Source organism: Taeniopygia guttata, chromosome 14, assembly GCF_048771995.1.
Source record: "Taeniopygia guttata chromosome 14, bTaeGut7.mat, whole genome shotgun sequence".
Taxonomy (NCBI): Eukaryota; Metazoa; Chordata; class Aves; order Passeriformes; family Estrildidae; genus Taeniopygia; species Taeniopygia guttata.
The window spans coordinates 8,742,137-8,766,047 of NC_133039.1; the positions used below are offsets into that span (position 1 = coordinate 8,742,137).

A 23,911-nucleotide genomic window follows, 5' to 3' on the forward strand; every position below is an offset into this window, starting at 1 on the left:
TGTGGCAATGCAAGGTATGCTACCTACCATATCAGGGCACAAATATGTAATTGGGTAGTTAATCATGAATGAAAGTCAGTTCTCCTGTTCTAGCAGTGAAGTCTTGGGAGTCCATTGACACAGATGCACAAATGAATAAAATGTCTAACTCCATAAAAGCATCCCAAAACACCCCTTAGGAGCCCTGCATCTCATTCATCAAATATGTATGGGAAACTGAAGTATCAATGCACTCCTAATCTGGCTGGGTTCAAAGAGCACAAAGAAAGGCTGGGACAATTTCAAAGGTATGAAAAGTTCATTTACTGGGAGAATTTCTGCGCACATTTCTCTCTTCCCTGTTTCGGAGCTCTGAACAGCATCTAAAGAATGCTAAAACCTCTCCTTAGGTTAGTATTGCAATTAACACAGCCAGAGCCAAGTGTTTCCTACATTTACCATTTTTAACTCAGGTTTGTGCAGCCTGTACTGTGCTGTCCTGCACTGTGTTCTAATCCAGCTACACAGAGCCCTGCATTTTCTCTTTTTCACATAACTTCTTCTGCAACCTTTACAGGGAACAATAAGAGTGTGTATCAGAGAGATACTTTTGTTTTTTTGAAAGGGGATAAGAGTTTCACATTTGCAAAGTATCCAGACATTTGCAGTAAAATGATGGCAAACAAATCCAACACCCTCAATTAGTAAATAAATAAAAGCTTTTAAAGTCAAAGAAGGGGAAGAAGGCAAAACTTTCAGTGTTCAGCCACTCCTGCTTTTCTGATAGACAGATTTCTACTTCAACAAATACAGGGAATACTTTCAACTAAATAAAAATATTCTGAATTTCACATAAAATGCTGTGTTGCTTTTTTCCTTTATATCTTTTTAATCTATTTGCTGGTAGAAACTCTAAATTTAAAGAGTCCACTGGATCCTGTCCTACCAAAAACTGGACTTGGTTTACATAAAGACCAAATTTAAAATATTAAAACATGTTAGATTACTTTTAAAATACTACTACTTTTGATAAAATTAAAGTTATCACTCAAATAATTAATAATCCTACTGACTTTCATGCCAGATAGAAAGAAGACAGTTTTAACAAGTCTAGATTTATGTAATATAAACAAGATACAAAACACATTGCCTGACTTCTATATACATCAGCATCTACATCTCAGAAATGTCACTGTAGTTTACTAGCTTAAGTAAGCATACACTAAAATTTTACTTAAGGCTTACAGACATTTCTGGTTTGGAAATATTTGGCAGAAGGGCATAAAGCAGAATTAAAAGCTAACATAACTTCTTTGCTCTTTTCCCCAACAAAATGAAAAGTTAAAATTTGAAGCCTGCCCTGTTTCCTGAAGACTTTCTAAATTCCTAGAAATACTCAGAACAGAAAAACAAACCACTGTGGTCTCAAAGCACCTTGTAATTATTAGAACCATGATCAAAGAAGAAAACATTTCCTTACACCCACAGTATCCTGTCAAATGTATTTAACCCCTGGATGAGATGAAAAGAACCAAAAGATGAAGAGGATCCAAAGACACAGCAATCTGCTCTCCTGCCAGGCACACACACAGACTGCCATGGCCATGCACAAACCCCTGGCACCAGGACACTGCTGGAGAAGGCAACTGTGGCATTCAGGAAGTGAACTGCTCATGCGCCCTTCCCACAGTTACAAAGGCAGTATTTATTTCCCCCTCACACATTTCACACCTTTCTTCATCAGTCAGTGTCACTGAACTGCCATCAAACCAGAATCAGACCTTGTATCAAACTGACATTCCTAAACTCAGCACATCTAAACTCCAGGCAGTGCCCGGTGTCACCCCTGTGACCCAGAACATCTAACCCAGAGGAGGTGCAAGGATGATCCAGCATGTCTTTAGGTCTATGACATAAAGCTGGTACATATAATTAAGAACACATGCAAAAAAGATCATGTCTAGGTAAAATTAAATACCTACATCCAAACCACCCTCTAGCATTAGCTGCTCTTGCATCTGAGCTGGTTAAATCTTTACTTGACACAAGAGTGATAAAAACAGAAATCAAACACATCTGCCTAAGTTGGAAAACTTTCCAGGTCTAAATTCTTCCCCATGTTCAAATGAAAGTGGACCCACGTGTTACTGCCTACTGAACATATCAGATAACCAGGAGCACAGCATTTCAAATCACTATTTCCCACTGACTGCCAGCAGCACTACTGAATATAAATACATATAACTTACCCTTCAGGAATGCTATTCAGCAACGAGGGCAACTGTATTTTTGTGCTTTTTCTTGCACACAGCTCCTCCCTTCCCCCAGTTTTGCATGCTATGGGCTTTTTTGCATCACCAAATAAAAAGCGGAATTTTAATTTTGGGAGACTATGGCCCTGTAGCTCATTACACAGAATACTGTACATATGATACTTGGCACTCTGTACAGACTCACTCACAGGATCATTTACTGTTTCAGAAAACAAAGGTGGTTGCTCTGGAAAACAACACAGGATGAGCTCTACTAATACCAGGACAAAGTAGATACAGAAGGTGGCATAACGAAATGCATCCTCATCATCACCCTGCAAAGGAAGGTCATATTCCAATTAGAAGGCTTGAGGAATTTATTTTAAATAGCGTTATAATTAACAGAAAACAGCTCCTTACTGTAAATTCTGCAAACTAAGTGCTACACTACTCACCCCCATGCAAATTAAAGTCAATGTCTATTTTGGTAAAGGGAAGGTAATGAGAGGGGAGAGGATATGAAAGACACATTTATTTTTATTCAGCCATTACCATTAAAATACAAGCATGAATTTCTTACATAAAACTCTTTAAGACATGGTTTGTGCCAACACAGCCCCAGTTTGAAGTCAGTGTATTCTTTACAGGGACAAGATATTTATGCACTGGAGTAGCAAGGAGTAATAAAAGCAATTGTTTTTAATTCCCAGAATTAAAAAATTACAGAGAGCAGAATTTACATTACACTTTGTTCCATAATGTGCAAAATTCAGAGGTTCTTTCAGTTTTTAAGACTGGGACTGATGCATAGCACATAAGCCAGAGAAATCAAAGCACAGGTATAGATGGCTGCACACCCCCAGTAAAATCTCATTACCAACAGCTGAAGACAAAAGTTTTCAAAATTGCCAATGCAGCTTAAAGGTTTGAAGAAATAAAAGAGCCATTTTCAGGCAGCTCCACAATTAGTCTGATATTTGAGGTGGTCTTACTACAGAGCAAACTGGCGTAAAAATATTTCACTTTGATTTTGTCCAAGCAGCACTGAGCAGTGTTTCAGGAAATCCACTGCACAGTCAACAGGAAGACGACACAAACACCCAGCCAGAGCAGCCTGACAGCAAAGATTACACAGAATTTGAGTGCACCCAAGCAGGCACATCCGTTTTCCCCAACAGCCAACCCAATTCTCTTGGCAGCTGCTGCTACAGTTAAAATCACTATGAATTTCGTGAGCATTTCAAAATAGAAAACATTAATTTTTGCTTCCTTTGCTGTTACAACCCAAGGAATGCAGGTACACTAAATGAATCATTAACTGATTTGACAGGTCTAATTGCCAAGCAACTATTCTATCACTGCAGCATTTGGGATTATTTTCAACTGAATGAGGCTAAAAGTCACTTACCATATTTAAGGCATTTTTTATTTTGGATATAAAAATCAGTGTGGCACATAACAATGACATGAACCAGAAAATTGTCATTACACCAGAAGACTGGACTCCTTTTATTCTTTCATATTGTATCAAAAATGTGGCCAGCAACTGTAGATAAAGAAAATGAAAATGTATTCACAAATTCAGTTTTACAATATGTTATGCACATGTAAAAGGTACTGTGCTAAAGCCTGCTTATTTAGTATTTATAACCTAGTATCTCCCAGACCTTCTAAACCCTTGAAATTTTAAGTGTAATTCAAAGATACATTTAAATAGCAAATTCTCTGTATCAGTAAAGATAGGGAGTAGACAAAAAAGGAAAATGCATTACATAGAAATAAACAATCACATACACAAAAGTACTGCCAACATTTACTTCTTTACTTTTCTGGTTCTATATCACAAATCAACATGGAATTAAGGCATTTCCTCACTAGCTCTTTTTAAAATAAAGATATTATTTCCATACAAGCCGTAACACCAAACAACGAGTATTAGTCTATTTCTGTATTTTGTGTGTTTTCTACTGCAACATGCATTTTCAATCAGCCTGACAAAAGCTTGACAGTTGCATTATTAAATGCCCACAAACTACTTAACAGCTCTTACATTTGTCAGTATGTTTGAGGGCTGTTTGGGGTTTTTGTTTGGTTATGGTTGTGGTGTCCCCTTGGGCTTCCAACTCTGTGATAAAGCTAAAGCAAATGAATAGCAAGGCATCTTCCTTGAAATGCAGGGATATTGGTGTGGAAGCAGAAAACCTCAGCACATCTAGGTCAGAGGAGGTAGCTGGGGACAACTGTGTGATTTGTGGCTTTCAAGGCTCTCCACTGTGCCATCAACAGATAACCCACAAAGCTAACATACACCCAAGAATGTTATATGAGAGTTTGTAACAAGGTATTTCAGCAGTCTTCCCCCAAGTTCAGAGGGTTTGTATTACTCAGGTTGAATCAGCTCTCTTGAGTTGATTCCTCTACCCTATGCCTGAGCCAAGCTATTAAATGGATGCTAGCTCAGACCTACCAAAATAAAACAACTGAAACTTCCTTGTGTGCTGATGTGCAACACACTGAACACAGACAGGAGAGAATCTGACTTTTCTCCTTTTTATTAAAAAAAGCAGGTATTTGAGAGTCAGTATTTCACAGATCAACTACAGAATAAGTCTGTATATAAAGTATATGAAGGCTGCCTCTTAAAGGATTGCAGCACTGTGAATAATACAGAGATGGTGCTGTTGCTTACAGCTCTGCATGGACAATGGCTGTGCAGAAGAACTTACCATTGTTACACCCAATACTGTAGGGCTAATGAGAAAAAATGGAGCTCGAAAAATATTTTGACTTCTTTCCCAGAAAGAGTAGAAAAGGTCTGCCCAGCAGACTATCCACAGTATTAAGCCCAAAGCCTGCAATTAAAAAAAAGCGTCTTTAATACATCAATTCACAAAGATAATGCAGCACAATATATAGATGAACACTAGATATTATGTGTTAGCAGGAGGCATCATCAGATCATATCATTCAGGCAATTCTACCACATGCACAAAAGAAAGGCCATTTGGCTTTAATTATTGAATTCCTACTAGAAAAAAAAAAAGTTTACTGATTTTAATACCATGTAATTCAGTCTATTATGAAACACAAAGCTGGTGTCCTGAATAACAGACTGCAGAGAAAAAAAAACTCTCCAATACAGCATGTTATTACAGCCATTCTTAAAACTTTGCACTTATTCTAAGGGAAGGAAAAAACCAAAACCATTAAATACCTATTTCACAATAGAAGTTGAATAGAACACCTGCAGCAGCCCTAGAAATGCATGCTGTGTAACTTAAGAAGCTGAAAAGATAATAAATTCTTTTTATGATAGTAATAAAGGCCTTGAGATTGAGTTGCCTTAAAATAGTCTTCTCCAACTGGTCTTTAAAAGGATTTGCCTGTTTGTTGCCATGCCAGGGTAAATTTCAGAAAGCCTGATAAAAGGGCAAAGGAAACAGGAAAGGCTGGGAAATCAAGCACAAGCAGAACAAATAAGTTATACCTGAAGTGTGCACACAGGTCAAGACTGATGCTCAACACTGTGCTAAAACACAGCAGAAAAGAGATTCCACTTTCCAAAGAAGGCTGGCAAGTTGTGATTTCAAAGAGGCACATACCGTTTTGGCTTTGTTCAGGTTTGACACTTGGATGTACCCCCTGTCATGACGTTGAAGGTACAGGAAGTACACTGGGAAGCAGAGCCACAGGTAAATGCAAGGAATCCAGACCAGGACTGTGTTCTGAAAGCACGGGGTGAAGTCTGGATCTTCTGTGTGCCATGTCAGATTCCAATCCTGGGGCAAGAAAACAGGCAAAGTTACAGAAAAAGCCAACACTGAACTTCAGTATTTGACAATCAGAAATAGGGACTCAGAATAAAAAAATCCACAACACAGCATAGAATCAAGTAAAAGGCTCACCCTTGCAGTTTGTTTCAGACTCAACAAGAAGAGGATGTAAAATGACATAATTCAATGTTTTCTTACTTCTCTCGACATGATTTTCAAGCCCAAGGTAAACCACCATACAATCAAACCAAAACCGATGTTCACAGTAATAAAACACGAGCATTTTGATTACTGGCACAAGGACTATTCACAATGACAGACTATTTAGTAGTAACACGAGCATTCCTACCATACTTATGATTGTTCTCTTGCAGCAAATTTTACCTTTAAGTCACTGACCTTGCTGAAAACTTGCAACACTTTCTCTCAAGTGCTGTAGATGGTTGACTCTCCAACAGAATAATGCAACGCACAGTATTGCAGCTGCAGATGGACTGCAATATTCAACAGACAAAGCATTGCTCCCAGGCTTCTCTTTAAAAGTCACTGAGCCAAGAGCAGCAGTCCCATGCCAAAAGGCTTGTTGACTACAGTGTTAACTTTTCAGTGGCAAAGCATTTTTTCAGGCAGTTGCAGAGCTTAAACTACACAAAACACCAGTACCACTACTGGCACATAATGTCAGTAATCCTACTCCTTTATAAAAGCCTGAGCTGGTCACTGAAACAGGTGCCATTATCCACATTTTATAGATGAGGAAACAGAAGCAAAGGGAGCTGTACTGTCTGTTCCCTCCATTCCAACATCAAAGCCAAAAGCAGATCCCACTGTCCAGAATCACCACACTTTGATCCTTGTCGGTCCCCATGTTCCACTGAATAAACAGCTTCAAACACAATTACAAAGAGAACATAGAACTAAAGAGGAATGGAAGATATATTTTCTTTCCCCAATTCCCTCAATTTCTATCAGAATCTAGGACTTGATACAACAGACAGCATACACAGGACACCCAGTATTATTTTTCCCCTCTAATTCCCAGAGCATTCTAAAAATTCTTCTCATTTTGTATCATTTTTAATTTTTCATTTTTTAGAAAATCTCTGAGCCAATTCAAGGGCATTAACACTGGTGGACCATAAGACTGCCCAGTTATGTTTGACTGTCTGTGCAGGGGTCACAAGTTGTTCGTGACAAGGCAGTGGCTGTGAGATGCTGTGGGCAAGCCACATGCTTATTGAGTTTCCTGACTGCATAACTCATCAGAAATTTCAGCTGAGTCATCCTTGCATTTAGCCACCACCCAAATGTTTTTTGGCTTTCTAAGTCCCAGCTGCACTACTCCAGCATAAGAGCCAAGAAAAAGTCTCATGACTCTGCAGAACAGTTTACAATTCACAAATTAACATAGTTATAAGATTATACAAGTAAATAACTGGATGTAATCAGCTTTACAAGAAACAAACAAAAGCACTGACATCTTTTAATTGAATAAACTTTAGGAGATCTACTCACTGTTTAGAAAGTTGTTACCTTTTTCCCTGTAACTTCTTTTTCCCTGTTTGGAAATGCTTGCTATAAAATGAATCTGGCAAATACCAGCAAGGTCAGGGCAGGTAACACATGTCATTGCCACGTGGCAAAATAAAAGCAAGAAGTGCTGTATGCATGACTGCTATGCACACTGGCTGGAGGATATTCTAAAAACATGCAACCTTCCATTTGACTTTCAAATTTACAAATTATCTGGAGGTGTTTGATTCTGCATAAGAGGCAAGAGCGTACAATGCAATGATGCTTCAGGGTACAGAACAGAAAGATAGAACAAATGGGCAATTTTGGGCAAGACTACAGCTAGAATTTAACAGCAAAATCAGTTCTTTTCATATGTTTCCAGGATTTCATCCAGATGCTGTTGCTATCAGGTAGGAACATGCTTAGCTTTAGAAACACTTCTCTGTACAAAAGAAATGGCAACACACAGGTGAAATGCAGAAGCCACTTCCATTTTCCATTCATTTCAGGTGGCAAAAGGCAAGGAACGCGTGAAGAGAGACACAGCAGTATTTTCCTGCTGATTCCCCAGGCTGTGCCCACACAAGGCAGTAGCACAGACAGGACAGAGCTGCAGAGCCCATCCTTGCTCTGAGCATCCCATGTCCTCACAGAGCCCCCCGCTGGGTCACAGCTGCCCCACACTGACCCACAGGCAGGCAGGGTCCCAGCAAACACCAGCCCAGAGGTGACACTGGGACACTGCCAGCAGGCAGGACACGTGTGGGACACAGCAGGAGCAGCTCTCAGGCTGAACCCAGCTGGGATCACCATCAGTGGACAAAGCCAAGAGGAACTCAAGCCATTACAAAAGGCAGGCAAGCCCCAAATCTGCATGGAGGACACCACAGCTTTAGGAGATTCCACTGCAGCAGGAAAACGTGTCACTCCCACCATGAAACCAGCATGCAGACACATTTAAATGATAGGTTCAGTTACACAAGCCTATACTAGTTGTGGCAGCAGAAAGTACATGCTTTATATAAACCCAGATTCAGTTTTGGTTTCTTCCATCACAAGCAAAATGCAGAAACACTCACTGAAGCAGACCTTTGTATTTGACATTCATTAGCAAATTAATGACATAATTTTGTGACTCAAGTTTTAGATACATTGTTTTAGCAAGTTGTACTAAAACATGAAATTACTCCATTTTTCTCAGCTCAAAGATTAACCATTTTCATTCTGACCAATCAGTTAACTCTTGTTTTGCAAAGTCACATCAAAGACAGATACAACCACTGAAAGCCTACACAAACTAGCAGCCTCCTGCCATAAAGGAAGAGGAGGAAAAAACAGGGTAAAGTCTATAGTTATTAGACTGTCTAATCTGGAAGCAGCCTTTATTTTAAGCTGTGACTGCAGGAACCCACTGGAGAAGGGTCAGTCTGATCCTTGTTCCTTTCTTGGTAGATGCTGTCAGAGATGCGCTGTTGGCTTAGTGTTAGTGTAGTCCAGAAGAGCCATAACTCAGATGTTAAATAGTTTCAGGTTGGTTTTTTTCTTTTCAAAAATTCCTTAACAATTTTAAAGGTTCCCAGAATAGCAGATGGGTATTTTTAATTTTACCTGACCTATTTCTCAGTTTTCATTTCTATCATCAGCACTATGGTTCAAAAATACCAGTCCACAGTTCTAGTACCCTGTAGCATGTTTTCTTTCATGGCACAAGAAAGCTTCCTATCACATCTGAAATGAAACCCTCTATCTACAAGGAGGGCACAAAAATGTTTGGCATTCCCCAGAATCAAGTGGATTCATTCACAGGTAAACCATTTACTTAACAGTGCATAAAACCTAGGAAAATTAAGACCTATATTAACTCCTGTCTAAAATTTCAGGAACAGGCAAGATAAAAAGCACTGGCAGTAGAATTGTACAACAAAGTTGCAACACAAAAGGCCAGTTATTCTGCCTTTGCTGAGGGAAGACAGACCAAGGACAGTTGCATGCCTCTTGCATGGCTGATCTGAGAAATAGCAGTATTTGATGCTGGCTGCCTCTCCTGGCAGCCAGGAAAGGCTGTCAAGTGAGCAGCCAGGAGTTGCTTGTTCTCACATCAATAATCCCACTTGACCCACAGCACATTTTAGAATTCTCACTGGCAGAAATGGAGAGACCCAAATTGCTTGGTTTCATGCCTGCTGTGAGCAAGTGTGCGAGAGATGCAGGCTGCCAGCCACACTTGAATCCACCTGCATGAACCAAATTGTGATTGAAAAGTGACTTAAAACACTACCACTCAGCTATGTAAAAAATGAGATTACAAAACCACACTGGAATCTTAACATCATGGTCAACACTTACTCCTTCAAATGGAGTTTGACACTGACATTGTATACCCACTACTTCAATATCACCCACAGGTAAGAACCACTTCCCTTGTAATATCAAGATAAAGTTTCTCAATCTTATCTTCCCAACAATAAAAAAGACTTTCTGTTTAATGCAATGTTTACATTTAATTGAGTGAAAGTAATTAGCTCTCTCAGGTACTAACACTGTAATTGCAGCTGACAACTTTCACTATAATAGTATCATCACTTTCTCACTGAAATAGGAAGTCTTACAATCTGCTAGCTCTAGATACAGGACTGAAAAATTTCCCAGGGTAGCACCTATAAAACCATGAGCTGGCTGAACCACTCTCTCAGTGTAGGCTAAAAGCCAATGGCCTCATCTCTCTAGGACAGCAAATTTCTTGCCTCTCCCCAGACAGGAGATTTGGCAGATCTGGCTGAGCCTACATCTTCAGAGGAGCTGCATCAGTGCCCAAGAGGAAGGGGGGTAAGGGAAGTGCAGAACAGGACCTCTCTCTTTAAGGCTGCTTTGAAGGAGCTCTGACCCTGCTTAAAAAAGCCCCTGACACCTGATATGCCATCTTTGTTCTGCCATTCACGTCCTGGAGTCAGATCATGAAACCTGTGCTGAGGCTCACCATTTGTCTAAGAGCATGTTTAGAATGGAGCCTAAACAAGCACGACCATGGCACAATCACCAGCATCAGATCTGCTCTGCTGTGCTCACTGCTCAGCCTTCATCACAGGGAGAGACAAGTTGGTAACACAAGCAACAGATATTCGTACAAGAAAAGTACTCCAGAATCCCTACAAAAGTTTTCCAGCCCAGCTTCCCAATACCCTGTGCAGACTGTGACTGCAGAAAAGGGAAGACACCATGCCTCTCCTTCACTTCAAATTCTGAAACCTAAGCTTTATTCTTGAAGCATCTTAATGTTGTCAAAGACAAGATTGTTAGAGCAAGAGGTGGAAAAGTTACAAAATATAATAATCACATAATAAACAAGGGTCCTAAATTTTTTTATCATGTATATAAAGAATATTTAGGGGAGGGAAACACCAGTGTTTCTAGTAACGAGAAAATGCCCTTAATTTCTCATAATGTTTTCTATTAGAAATGGTTTTAGCAAGTTATAAATGGTTTTAATGGTTTAAGTTCTCAACAGTAATTACTTACATAATGCAGATTTGACTCGTTAACACAGACAAGAAAAAGCCTCTACCTTCCAATAACTAGTCCTTAAATCCTGAAACTGAACTTAAATCAGTTGTCTGTACCTCCTTGTCCCAAACACATACATGAGTATTTCCTAGCATTTACACAAAGTTGAGATCCTTTATTATAGAAGCACTGCATCAGCTGGAACTGTGTGTTAAATTCCAAGAAAAAAAAAAAGCATATTTTTCTTTTTTATTCCCTTTAGCCTAAAATAAGAAGGAGGTGCTAACAAATTGCCAGAGAAAGGAGCACCTGCAGCTGTGGCATTTACAAGAGCCAAGCTTTGTAACCTAAGAAGCTGAAAACCACCAAACAATGGCTATTTTTTTTGTGTCAGAGAAATGTATATCAGATTATATTAGAACTTGCAAAATTAAAATTTAGCCTCTCTTTACAGACGCTGCATTTCCATAACCTGCCATATCTGCAAGTACCATGACAAAACATTTGGCCACTTGACAATAAAATATTTACAACATCTAGTTTCAGAACCTAAAGATGGTTTTTACCTTTCTGCAAAGTTTTTCACTGAAATCACTGTTACCTAAAAGGACACAAGAAAAAGATTGCTGCTCTCATCTCCTTCTTGCAGCAAACACAGGGCTTCTGCTTAATAATGCAACAGCCTGTACCTTGAGTTCAAATCACAAGAGAAGTTTGAACACACCTGGGTAATAATCTTACCAAGGGACTAAGGTAACAGCTTAAGTTGGGATAAACTGTATCTGAAGGTACCACAGGTGCAAAGAGTGAGAAACCAGTAATGCAAGGAATTCTGACTCTATTAAAAGTAAGCTAAAGGTCAGTACCCAGCAGTAGGCTTTTTAGAGATGTGACCCAGAGTGACTTCAGCCAACCCTGGCTGACCTTCACTCGGTCCCAGTATAGCACAGTGTTTCAATGTAAACTGCACTGTAATTGCATGAAATGGCACAAGTTACTCGGGCATTTTGCCATGTTTTTTCCCTCATTTAACTTTTCTGAGCAATTCTGAATTACCAGCTGTAGAATGGCAGGTGATCTGTTCAGAAAATCCCCATCAACAAAAGATTATCAGGCTTAATTTCCCTCTTTTTCCCTTAAATTGATCTATTCTGGATCAAGGATTTCACTTCTAATCTAAGTTTAATTTTTCTATGCACATTTAGACCACCCTTGCTCATAAATGGAAGAAAGTTGACAAATAACCCTCTGGCTTTCATTGCTGAAAAACACAACAGCCAACGCATAAGAACCATGCAATCTGCTGTTAATCCCAATAAAGCACCATTTTGTGTAAAAGTTTCCTTGTTTATCACTCTGCTACTCCTCTGTTCCAAATGTTGTGCACATATGACCTTCCTGTGTCAACGAATATAAGCAGTTTTGTCATCTGCACACTCTTTAGCAGAGACTGAACTCTTGGCTTTTATCAAGTTCACCCAGTACCCTCCCACAGCACCTCCAAGTCCCTCCCTAGCTTTGCCACAAACACACTGAACAAGCACTAAGGACCTAATCTTCCGCTGCAAAGAGCTGCAGGGCTCCAAGAGACGTGCCAATTTACTGCCTATCTGATGTGTGACGGCATAAGCCACAGATCTTCAGAACATGAAATTGCTCCTTACATAAGAAGACTGGTTTTTCTTCAGAAGTCTATTTCTGTAAAACTACCAGTGTCTTCATAAATAACATAAGCACAGCAGCTGTTTGTGTCACACAGTATCACTTCACAAGTGTCAGTTAATAATTGCAATGCATTAAAGAATATTAATACTTTTTTTCTTAATAAAATTCTATCGAGTTACATTATGGATCTCTCCCACGACAACAAAGTCAACCAAATACAAAACATAACATCTTCGACAAAAAATAACAAAATACATTTTTTTAGGCAGTCAAATATGCCCAAAAGCCTCAGACAGAACTCTACACAATGGCAAAGGAAGCAAAGCCCAATCCCTCCAAGTTGGTCTCTAGATTTTGTGTATGAGGCTCTGCCCCACCTTCACTCAACCCAGTCTGTTCTTCTGTAGTTTGTTTTCACACAAAGAGAGCTAAACCTGGCACAGTGTGTGGATACCACTTCTTTACTAACAGTGAAGAGGCTTCACAAAAGCTTTCTGAACAAACAGGGAAGAAACAGGCCAGGGTTTACAGCTTGAATCATTACAGGACTCTAGTTTTCAAAACAAAACAGAGAAGCTGAAAACTTGCTTTTCTCCTTGAAGTGAATGCAATTACTCACTTTCAGTCATTTATCAACACTGAAATCCCAACTAGAAAACTGTCGGAAAAAATTCTTCTAAATTTCCACTGAAATAAAGAACTTCTATCGAAATTAACTTTAAAAAACAAAGTGTCTGCCTGTGAACAACACAATAGGAACTTATATTTATATAAACCATTTATGTCACATTCCCTTAAGTACTGGCAAGAAACTCAAAAGTTTCAGAGGCATATTTCCCCACTTCTTTTTCATGAAACCCTATTGAGAGCTTTGAAATCTCAAAGTGTCACAAAAACTGTTAACCTCTTCCTTTAGCAATTTCAAACATGAAAATGCTTCTCTAAGCATGATACTGCAGAGTTTACAAGCTCTGAAAAACACTGAAACCAAGATTTTATTCAAAGAAAAACCAGCAGATTATTTCAAAATGCATATGCACCAACTATGCATGTGTGGATATCTCCAGACAGGCAGGTCAGGAGGCCGAAGTGTACAGTTCTACATCTGCTGTGACACTTATCCTGCTTGCCTGGAACCACACTGCTCCTCACCCTGCTTTACCTCTGCCTTTTTGTGTGCTGCTATTGAAACAAGGTATGCTGTGCACAGACAGCAGTGATATTCTAGCCTAAGCTATCTCAGTGTGTCAGGTCACAAAGTTTTACAGCTTGAACAGGCCCTTAAATTCACTGAACTGGAATGCAAGTAGCGTGCTGCGGTTTTTCAAGCTTTTATTGTTGTCAACAACTATCAGTAGATAGTAACTTCATCTTGCACAGATGTACCTTTCTTTATATAATGGATGGAATATTCATTCCAAGACACTCAGTGATGGTAGAGCAAGCAAGGATTAACTGCACTTGTCCAAAAAGGGAGTCTAAAGGAAGCAAGATGCAGAAAAATCTGACTGGACCGTTCACATACTGAGTAGTGTGGGAATCTTTAAATTCAGAGGGTTTGGGGAAAGTTGTAAAATGCAGGTCTTAGAAACAGCAGAACTGAAATTAGAGTGAAGCGGTAGCTGCAAGATTTGTTCATACCCACCCTTCCTAACAGGACTCCCAACAACTTGTTGCTGTGTTGCAGTAAGTAGGGACACAGAGACAGGCTAGACAGTGAAAAAGAAAAAAGAAATAATGGAGTGAAGAAGATGGAAGGCTTCCTTGGGTTCCTGACCTCTCAGAGTAAGTACTAAATAAAACCAATCTGTTTAATTCTCAGACAAGAACTTTCAACAATAACATTCCTTGGGCGTGCAAACAAGAAAAATCCTGGCCAGCAAAGCCTAAGAAGATTAGCATACAGTTTTAAGGGTCCATTGGATCCTTTCAGCCACAGTCTACCCCACAATTTAAAACTGAGTTGCCCACCAGAAAACACATCATCTCCTTGAAGCTGAGAAATCCCTCTGCTCCACTAGCGGGGCTTCAGGACCAACCAACCCAGCTGATGCAGCCACCACAAGATTACAGTAACACGTGCCACTGTGTATCCAGCTATCACCCAGCCCTGAGGAGCACCAGAATGCAGTCCAGAAGCCAGGAAGAACAGCAGCCCAACCACAGGACATACCTAGAAGTCCAGTAAACACTGCATATACATAGACAATTTCTGAAAATCCACTAAACCTTCAGCTTTAAAGAGCAGCAATAATGGAAATGTCAGAAAAAGCAGCAGCCAGAGTACCCACAAGCACCCAAACTGGCAGTTCTACTCTGCCCTACTGGGAATGATGCAACAAAGTGCAAACAGACTGTTACTCATGAAGACAAGTTCAGCATGAAGGAAGATTTTTCCAGGCACATCTAGCCCTCACTCAAATGCACAATTTTTCTTCTGCAGGATCAGAACCCAGAAATCAAACAATCATACCCACAGGATGTGGGATCTTTAGCTGGAAGAAATGAAAGGCAGGCTCCATGTGATTTGGAGAAGGATGACAAATCCCAAAACATTGGGAATCAATGCAACTAGTGGAAAAAATGTATGGAGTTGTTTTACAAAAATACCAGAAATTGCTGTAACACACATGAGAACAGTTTTCGTAATAAAAGAATCTGCTGCCAAAAATCCTATATAAACTGGTTGCTTCCAACTTCCTCTGTGTAGTTCTTCTGTCTACCTCATGTTACAATTCCACAACTCAAAGAATGAGCTGGCAGCTCTTTTTCACAATCCTACTACTCTCTCAAGTCAGTTTTTCCAAAAACTCATTCTGAAACATCTTAAGCCCTTCAAATGAAAAGTCTCATTTGAGGCAAGAGAAAAAAATATGTATAATGACAACTCAGAATTTTGACAGTTCTGAAAAACCTGAGAAATAGCAGAAAAGAGATATTAATATAAGCAATATGAAAGCAAGTTGGCAGAGTCACTTTTGATCAGCTGGAAAAAACTAATTGTCTTGGTCTTGATTATTTTAAAAATATCTACTCAGTAATAGCCTAATGTTTCTTGAGATTAATAGTACAATTGTATCTATTAAGACACCTGATTCTATTTTATTTTTTCACTAGTAAGGCAACTCATTAGCTCAAAACTATTTGGCAAACATCTGATGAATACACAAATAGTTCTCTCTTCCCTATGTTGACTTCAGTAGCTCTCACTCCACATTTATTTTCCTAACTTCCAGCTCTTCCCTTCCTCCACGCAACCTACATACAACCAGTTTGCTCCCGAGATGAATTTTCACTCCGGTCCTGCTGTCCCAGGTGCCTCGCTGCTGCAGGACCCGCACAGGATCCCGTGTCTCAGCTGAGCAAGACCCCAGCGCAGTGCCCGCACATGGATCACCTGTGCACAGCTGCCTTCCAGCCCAGCACAGCACCTGCGCTCACCACTCTTCGTTAAGGAAGAGCGAAAATTCTGCTGCACAAACGTGCGATAAAGCCGCAGAAAGGGCTGCTCCGTGGCCTCCTGCAGCCGCTCTCGTGCGCCGGCAGCCGTGGGACACCGTTATTGTTGTTACCCCCGGCTAACGCAGCCGAGCGGCCGAACGCGCGGGCAGAGCCCTGCTCCGGCCGCTCGGGAGCTCGTTCCCAGCGCTGGGCAGGCGCCCCCTCGCCCGTTCCCTCTCCAAGCATCTCCCTGCCGGAAATCCCGCACACGAGGCTCCGCGACCCGGCCCTGGGGACATCGCGCCAGGCGGAGACCACGAGCCGGCGGCACGGCCCGGCACGGCCCGCGGCCGCTCCCGCCGGTGCTCCCGCCCCGCACGGCCGGGGCGCACCGCGGCCCCCGCGCTCTGCCCGGGGAGCGCCTGCACCGCGGGCTCCCGCTGCCCCCGGGCGCAGCCCCCTCGGGCTCCGTCACCACCCAAGCCCCACCCGGCTCCCCGCCATCCCTCCGTGCCGACACCGGCAGCCGCCGCCGAGCCGCCGTGGCCCCATCCCGCCGCTCACCCAGAAGGGCTCGGAAGCGTCCGCGCTGCAGAGGCTCTCGATCCCCATGGAGCGCGGAGAGGCGACCGCGGGCTCCCGCGGCAGCGCTTCCCCGTCCGCAGCTCTCCGGCCCGAGCGGCGGCGGGCGGGGCGGGGCCGGCGGCGCCACTCGGAGCCCTGATTGGCTCCGCGTCACGGGGATGCCGAGCCGGGGCCGCCGCCGCCCGCGCTGCGCAGCCCCGCCGAGCCGAGCCGAGCCGGGGCGGGGGCGGCCGTCAGCACCGCGTGCGGGCACCGGGCTGCGCCCGCAGCGCCGGCGGGGGCGCGACCCGCGGAGCACCAACGCCTCCGCACCAGCGCGGACGACGGGCCCGGGAGCCTCGGCCGGAGCCTGACGCGTGCCTTTGTTCAACGCAGAAATGGCCCCGCGCCCCCGGCAGCGCACCGGGGCGGAACCGCTTCCCCCCCCGGACCGCACCTGCCCGCCGGGCTGGGCCGGAGCCAGCGGTGGGTACGAGGTATCTCCCTCTCTGTGGCACCGCTCTGGCTCCTGGGGACAGGGTCCCCACGTGTCCCCGAAAGGTACCGGAGAGCCCCGCTGGCACCCGGGCCCTGCGGCACTGAGCCAAGGCGGGGTCCTGCGGGAAGGCCCCAGGAAAAGCCTAAGCTCACCGCTCAGCGCGAACCAGTTGTACTGGTTTCAATGCCCGTAAGTAGTTCAAGTTGACTAGCACAAACAGAACCAAAACAACTTCATCCACAACCAGGTTTGCATCAAAATATGCAGTCGTTGAGCTGACTGCACAGCCCTGTGGTTGCATTGGGTTGTGTCTCACCGTGTCTTCACATCCTATTTAAAATGCACCAGTTAAATCCAGTCAGCTGGCCTGACTACTGTACCAGAATAGACCAGCTGGAGTATGGTGGTACATATGTAGGAATGGCATTGCATGCTGCAGGAAATAGCAGGGTGGTTACATAGTACTCTACAGTAACATCTGAAATCTTTAATCACACAAACCTCAATTTAAAATACTCTCGTCCATCCAGGGCATTCATGGAAACAGGCAAAGTTGTTAAAAAGAGACAGATCTTGTTTGTTTAATGTGTAACTTTAAAGCAGGCATCACACGTACAAAGAATATATCACAGACTGCTTCAGTCCTATGAGTTTGTCAGTTTAACCCATACATTAATTCATATCATGTTAAAATCTTTATAGTATTGCAAGAGAACAGATAAATGTTCAAGTATGACTCAATTTATTTTTACATGCAAAAGACAGTAAATAAGCATGAAGCTGAGTGTCTAGAAATACACATTTTTTACCCAAATATGTTTTTCTCAAGATATTTCTGTAAGCTACTTAAAAGTAAAAGTATCTGAAAGATGCTTTTCTTTCAGCCCCAGACTGTCCCAATGTCACCAGTCATGTTCCATGTCAATGATGTTTCTCCTAAAATCATGATTCTTGGATTTCCACCTCAAACTAGCTCTCTTCCAATTAATTCATGGAGAAGTTTGGAAGGATGCAGAGAAACACATTAGAATGAAATGCCGGAACATTAAACACAAGCAGCTGTTGGTCCCAGAGGCGCCCTGGGGTCGGGCAGCGGGCTCAGGGTGGCCAGGGGCAGCACTGCTCTGAGTCACTGACAGCAACTGCTGGGCCACGGGAACACATCGAATTCACCACTAAATTTTATTTATTGGCTTCCACCAGAGATGCTTTGGAAGATTGTCATATAAATATTTGAGAGGAAATCTGAAAAACAAACAAAATAATCCTAACAACCTCTCCAAACCCCCACACTTAACTCCTGTCTTAGGCTTTATTGCCTAAGATAACTCACATTTTCCTACAAGCCCCAGCAGACAATAGCAAATCCAGTTTGCAGCACACCAGCTGCATTTCCTTTGGGAAATACTTAATGCATTGACAGAATAAACACTCTTGACTCATCCCAGCAACAGGGAGCACACACACAAGCCTTCAGACACGCCAGGGATCCTCAGGCTTGCAAAACACCCCGTATACAGTTACATTTTGGCAAGTTCTTTTCATTAGATTAGAAGCTCAGCTTTGGCGAGTCCTTTTAATCAACAGCGCATCTGTCAGGGACTCGGCGCAAAACTCCGCTGCACACATGGAAGAAATTCTCGCTCATTTTCCATGTTCCCTTCCCCGATTTTTGCCAACCTCTGAAATTACAGGAGAAAGCGTGGCAGCCCTGACACTCCGCCCAGCTGGCGGGGCTGGACACCGAGCGGCAGCTCCGCGGGCAGCGCCGAGGCGCTGCTGATGCTGGTAATTCTATCCCGGCACGACCCGGCCCGCCGGGCAGCAGAGGGATCCCGCGGGGCTCCGCTCCCGGAGGGACCGGGCGGGAGCCGCGCTGTCCCCTCACGGAGCTCCGGGCCCCGCGCTGTCCCCTCACGGAGCTCCCGGCCCCGCGCTGTCCCCTCACGGAGCTCCCGCCCGGCCCCGCGCCGGCTCCTCACGGAGCTCCCGCCCGGCCCCGCGCCGGCCCCTCACGGAGCTCCCGCCCAGCCCCGCGCCTGCGCAGTGCGCACGGCGCCATCCGGGTCCCGGCGCGGCCATGGCGACGGTGGCGGAGCTCAAAGCAGGTCGGGCCGGGGCTGGGGCAGGGTCAGGGGATGGGGATGTCTCGGGCCGCGGGGAGGGCAGGAGGGCGGATTGGCCTCCCGCGGCCTCCCGGATGGGTCTCAGAGCTGCCGCGGGCACTAATGGAGGCCCCCGTCCCTTAGCGCTGCCCCCGTCCCTTGGCGCTGCCCCCGTCCCTTGGCGCTGCCCCGTCCCTTGGCACTGCCCCCGTCATGTACCGTGGGCTGTGTTTCAGTATGCTTCAGTATTAAACGCATCTTGGTGCAGTAACAGTCTATCTCTTAAATTGCCAGAATGTATGCTTGCGACTAAAAAATAGATGTATTTGTGAGTTTTCTGAAGGCTCAGTTTTATCTGGCGTGCCTGGGTGCTGTACATGCACGGGTGCAGATACCTTATCGCTCTCGCAAAACTCCGTTTGTATCGGGGCTAATTAATGCTGCTGCTTGAATGCGCTTGGCTTTAAATTAACGCGCCTTTTTATGGGGATAGTTTTAAAGGACACACTGGAAAAAAGAGGAGCTCTTGCCCAAATCAAAGCGAGGATCAGAGCTGAAGTGTTCAATGCCCTGGATGACCAGAGCGAGCCGCGGCCGCCGCTGTCCCGGGAGAACCTCCTGATCAATGAGCTCATTCGGGAGTACCTGGAGTACAACAAGTACAAATACACAGCATCTGTTCTGACGGCAGGTACTGGCCATGAATGTGTGTCATCACTGTAATAGTGATCAGTGATTGTTTGGTTGAATAATTCCACTGATATTATGGAATTAGTAAGTGTGACAAGCTGCATAATCTTGTCTTCCCTTGGGAATTAACAGGTACAAACAACCTCTCCACAGCTCTACTTGCAGCATTAAGCCAAATCACTCCATTAGTTTTCAAGAAAACTTGCTCTCTTCTCCTTTACCCTTGAGGTAAATTGTTTTACATGGTAGTTGATGCAAGGGCAAGAAAACTTGATAACAGCCTGCAAACTCAAATTTCTTGGCATGCCCGAGAGTAGTAGTTTAGAGAAAGAGTTGTTTGCCTGATGAATTTATTTTTATAATTATTTAATATTTACTTTAAACTTCTTTAATATTTGTCTTAGATTCTTTAAGAGTGAAGATAACTGTAATGTGCTATTTTAAATTCATACCTGTATGAATCACTAATGCTTAAGTGAGTTCCCTGGAATTAAAATACACTGTTAGTTATTAATAGTCTAAAAGAGAGGTGTGTGCTCTCATGATCTTTTGAAGGCTTCCATTAATTGGTGACATTTTTCTTGCTGGTGTTAAGATTCAGGGATTTTGTTTTCCAGAATCCGGCCAGCCTGAAGTGCCCTTGGATAGAGAGTTTCTTGCCAAAGAGCTGAATATAGTTGAAGATTCAAGTGGAAAATCAGTGTAAGGAGAAATTTTGGGATGCACAGTATTGTGTATATTCTGTATGCCAGTATAATTTTCTCTTTAGTGTAATTGTAAATCACATATAGCTGTTCTCACCAGCTAAAATGTGGCTGATCCCACGTGTGTTCTGATATGCTGGATTCAGTGTCAGGATGCCAAACATGGGGCCATTTTCAGACATGCTCCAAACTAACACTGCATTCTGCCAACACGGTGGCAGACAATGCCTTTGTGCACCAAAGCACAGCTCTCTTACCAGTACAGTCTGCTTTCTATAGAAAGTAGATCTGCTCTTTGCATATCTCTGAGTTGCTGTGTGGAGCAATAGAAAGATTACTGTGAGATTAGATGTAGATTCAGAGTGCTCCAATAAAGCTGCATTAATGACATGAGGCTGAAGCAGGTTCAGACACGTTCAGCATTCTCTGTAGCTTGTGCTGTCTGAACCTGTCAGGAGCTTAGGAAGAGCCAAGTTTGAGATGTGCCCTGGTGGACTGGCCTACAGCCCACCAAAGTCTGGTCTGTTGTGAATGTGTGGATCCCTCTGATCCATGGGTGAGAATGTGGATCTGTGTTAAACACACGCCAGTTCTACACCTGCTAGGGGAGCTGAAGTTCAGTGGAGAGTGTCTTAGTCTGAGCTTTTTAGGGCAGTGTTGGTGTTCAGGGGGAGCTTAGGTCTGTGCTTATTTATGTAATGGTACCTGGATGTGTTTTAAATCATTAAAGACATACGTACATATTGTAGAAGTAAATACTAAGATCTAAGAAGTCCCGAGGGAAGGGTGTATTTTTAATGCTCAGTATTTCACAGACTTTACAGACTACTTGTGAATTTCTCCCTTAAGCAGACCTCTCCTGTATGGAATTCTCTCTCATTTCTTACATGGTGGTAAAGAAGAAAGTACCCAGAATATCCTTCCAAAAGTATCTTTGCTGAATTATCCAAAGCAGAACCTTGGCAAACCAGCTGCTGAGAGAAATCAGAAAGGTATGTGCAATGTTATTTTTGCAGAACTTTTATCTGTGACCAGATTTCCTATGGAAATGCTTATAATCATTCTAATAATTATAACGCTTATAATAATTATTATATAATGCTTATATCCATAACCATGGATATGATTATAATAGCATAACCATGCAGCTGGACACTGTGTACCTCCTCCTCTGTGCCAGGAGTGCTTTCATCTGACACCAAATGGTTTTACCTTTTCCCTAAAAGTTCACTGGCCAACATACCAAATATAGGTATTCCCCTATATTATTACAAACCGGAAAAGGGTCAGCTAGAGATAGTCTCACTATATTGGGAATTCAATACAAGATTTTAACCTAAATTCTCAATAAAATATATTGAATAGTGTGCATATCTCTGTTTCTTATCTGGTCTAACCTAATTTCTATAGAAAGTTCTTACTGCTTTAGCTGTCAGTTCTTTACATGGGCATAAACTTCTTCTGAGGACATAATTCATATCCTATTTGCCACAAAAGCTTAAGCCCAAAGTTCATTGCTCTGTAATAAACATTGCTAAATCTTGCCTTTTCTGGTCTGCATTTGGACTGGTTACAATTAATACCACCTAAACTAGAGAATGAAATGGTTCATTGGTCCAGCTTTTTCCTTCAAAGAGTCTGCTTGGCATATTGCTTCATTTTTTACTGTGAAAATTTATTACTCTCCTGTTAATACCATGAACTGTTTGGTTTGTATCCAAAAAATTTCAAAAGTATGAAGCCTGAGATCTTACTGACATCTAAAAAGGGTGAGAACTACTAACAGGTTTTTAACAGTTAATTCACTGAGACAATGATGTTTTTCTTCTTCCAGAAGAGGGGGCTGAATAAACAAAATTTCTGTACCAAAACTGCTATAAATTACCTCATTGTTAGAAAACAATTATTCCTATCAGAAATTTCTCCATTTTTAAAACAATCCAATTGTTTTAAAATTAGGAGAATTGTTTTTAAAGTAACTTCTGTTTCTACTGACTCTGCAGGGTCACCCTGCCCTGTTGACTCCAGTGTAACTTCACATGGAGATTTAATTGATCACAGTTAGTTACAGAACTCAGGGTCAATCATAAGACACAACAGCACATTGCTGTTTTTAGAACTGAACAAAAACATGAAAGTTTTAAAGCTTTGAACCTTTAAGTAAATATATTCTGAAATTACTTTCTGCATGTGTTTGTGGAGTATGTAAGTTGAGACCTGAAGGCAGTGGTTTAAAATACTAATTATCCAACTCTTTTCATTAGGCTGCATATTCAGGTAATGAAGTCTATTCATAAATTCAACCTGCCAAGTCTCTTATTTAACATCTAGCTTGCTTTTCACTTTAGAAATTATCTTGTTTATTTAGATGTATGAATATCCCAGCAGACTGGGGATCTGATACGGTGTTTCTTTACCTCATTTGCTACAGCTGAGTTGGAAGATGTCTGAAATCTAATCTCAGTAACATAAAGATTTTATCTCCTACAGCGGCATGGAAACATTTATCTGTAAAATTTCCTAAATTCCCTATGATGATATTGTGCATCAAAGTTGGTAACAGTAGAAGATAACACACCTTGGTACTCCAGATGCATGAGAATATTTTTGTCTGTGTTTCATTTCCAGACAGAATTCCAGAACCAGGAAGGATGGCTGGCATGAGCATCGAAGAGCCTCTTATTTTACAAAGTATAAAGAGATGATATTTTTCATTTTCTAATTTCTCATTTCAAGGTCTGTCAGATTTAATTTAGGACATTCTTCATTGTATAAATTTCTCCAATAAATCCAGTGGGACCATTTTAGCTTGTAATATCTACTCATGAGACATTATGACAAGGTCATACTTACTGTCAATTTTAAAAATGTTAGCAAAGCTGTCTTCCTTAGATAGAAGGAAAACTGTATAGGGACTCACTTTAGTGAATCCTGTGTCTAGAATTGCACCTGAATATACTGAGTTTATCCAATACATTTTTATATAATAACTTATCATTTTTACACTTATATATTTGTGTGGCTTTCCTGTGTTTCTGAATAAAATGTTTCAATTTTATTCTGTGTGGTATTTTCAGAGTGTTCAAACTAAACATTTTAATCATTCTTTTTAAAAAGAAGCTGCAAGTTTTAGATAAGTAAGGGAAAAGACATTCTAATAGAAAAATTGAAGTGATTAGAGGAATAGTTGTTTTTAATTCTCCAGAAATGGGGACTATATTTA

General features: G+C 42.2%; 2 protein-coding genes and 1 long non-coding RNA gene across 10 annotated transcripts in view; 1 reads left to right on the forward strand and 2 right to left on the reverse strand.

Annotated features, from left to right (window-relative positions):
- LOC100227445 (multidrug resistance-associated protein 1) overlaps positions 1-16,867 on the reverse strand; it is a 47,189-nt gene extending 30,322 nt beyond the window's left edge. For 2 of the 5 annotated variants that reach the window (XM_030284589.4, XM_030284588.4), the window contains exons 1-5: positions 16,691-16,862; positions 5,834-6,010; positions 4,958-5,083; positions 3,640-3,777; positions 2,441-2,566 (exon numbers count right to left, since the gene is read on the reverse strand). In XM_030284589.4, the coding sequence (XP_030140449.4) occupies positions 2,441-2,566; positions 3,640-3,777; positions 4,958-5,083; positions 5,834-6,010; positions 16,691-16,738 (615 nt within the window). In that variant the 5' untranslated portion in view covers positions 16,739-16,862. Of the gene's footprint in view, positions 1-438; positions 458-2,440; positions 2,567-3,639; positions 3,778-4,957; positions 5,084-5,833; positions 6,011-16,082; positions 16,635-16,690 lie in introns of those variants that run through there. The other 3 variants (XM_041719246.2, XM_041719247.2, XM_030284590.4) reach the window with 3 other exon arrangements.
- An 874-nt stretch (positions 16,868-17,741) lies between these two features.
- Positions 17,742-19,030, reverse strand: LOC140685094 (uncharacterized). The gene is made up of 2 exons (XR_012058296.1): positions 18,870-19,030; positions 17,742-18,434 (listed from the first exon to the last, which is right to left on the reverse strand). It is a non-coding gene; the product is annotated as an uncharacterized lncRNA (long non-coding RNA).
- A 127-nt stretch (positions 19,031-19,157) lies between these two features.
- Positions 19,158-23,746, forward strand: CEP20 (centrosomal protein 20). Of its 4 annotated transcripts, none has more exons than XM_012577196.5 (5): positions 19,158-19,297; positions 19,788-19,985; positions 20,602-20,686; positions 21,538-21,680; positions 23,317-23,746. In XM_012577196.5, the coding sequence occupies exons 1-5, from the start codon at positions 19,270-19,272 to the stop codon at positions 23,391-23,393; spliced, it is 531 nt and encodes a 176-aa protein (XP_012432650.4). In that variant the 5' UTR covers positions 19,158-19,269; the 3' UTR covers positions 23,394-23,746. The 4 variants fall into 4 exon arrangements, with proteins under 4 accessions (XP_012432650.4, XP_002198102.4, XP_041575184.2 ...); XM_002198066.7 differs by having other exon boundaries at positions 21,541-21,680; XM_041719250.2 differs by having other exon boundaries at positions 21,588-21,680.
- Positions 23,747-23,911: the final 165 nt, after the last annotated feature.

Coding starts and splice junctions, on each gene's coding strand:
- CEP20 (XM_012577196.5), top strand. CDS start 19,270: ATGGCGACGGTGGCGGAGCTCAAAGCAG. Junction 19,298..19,787: donor GGTGGCGGAGCTCAAAGCAG/GTCGGGCCGGGG, acceptor TTATGGGGATAG/TTTTAAAGGACACACTGGAA. Junction 20,687..21,537: donor GATTCAAGTGGAAAATCAGT/GTAAGGAGAAAT, acceptor TTCTCCCTTAAG/CAGACCTCTCCTGTATGGAA.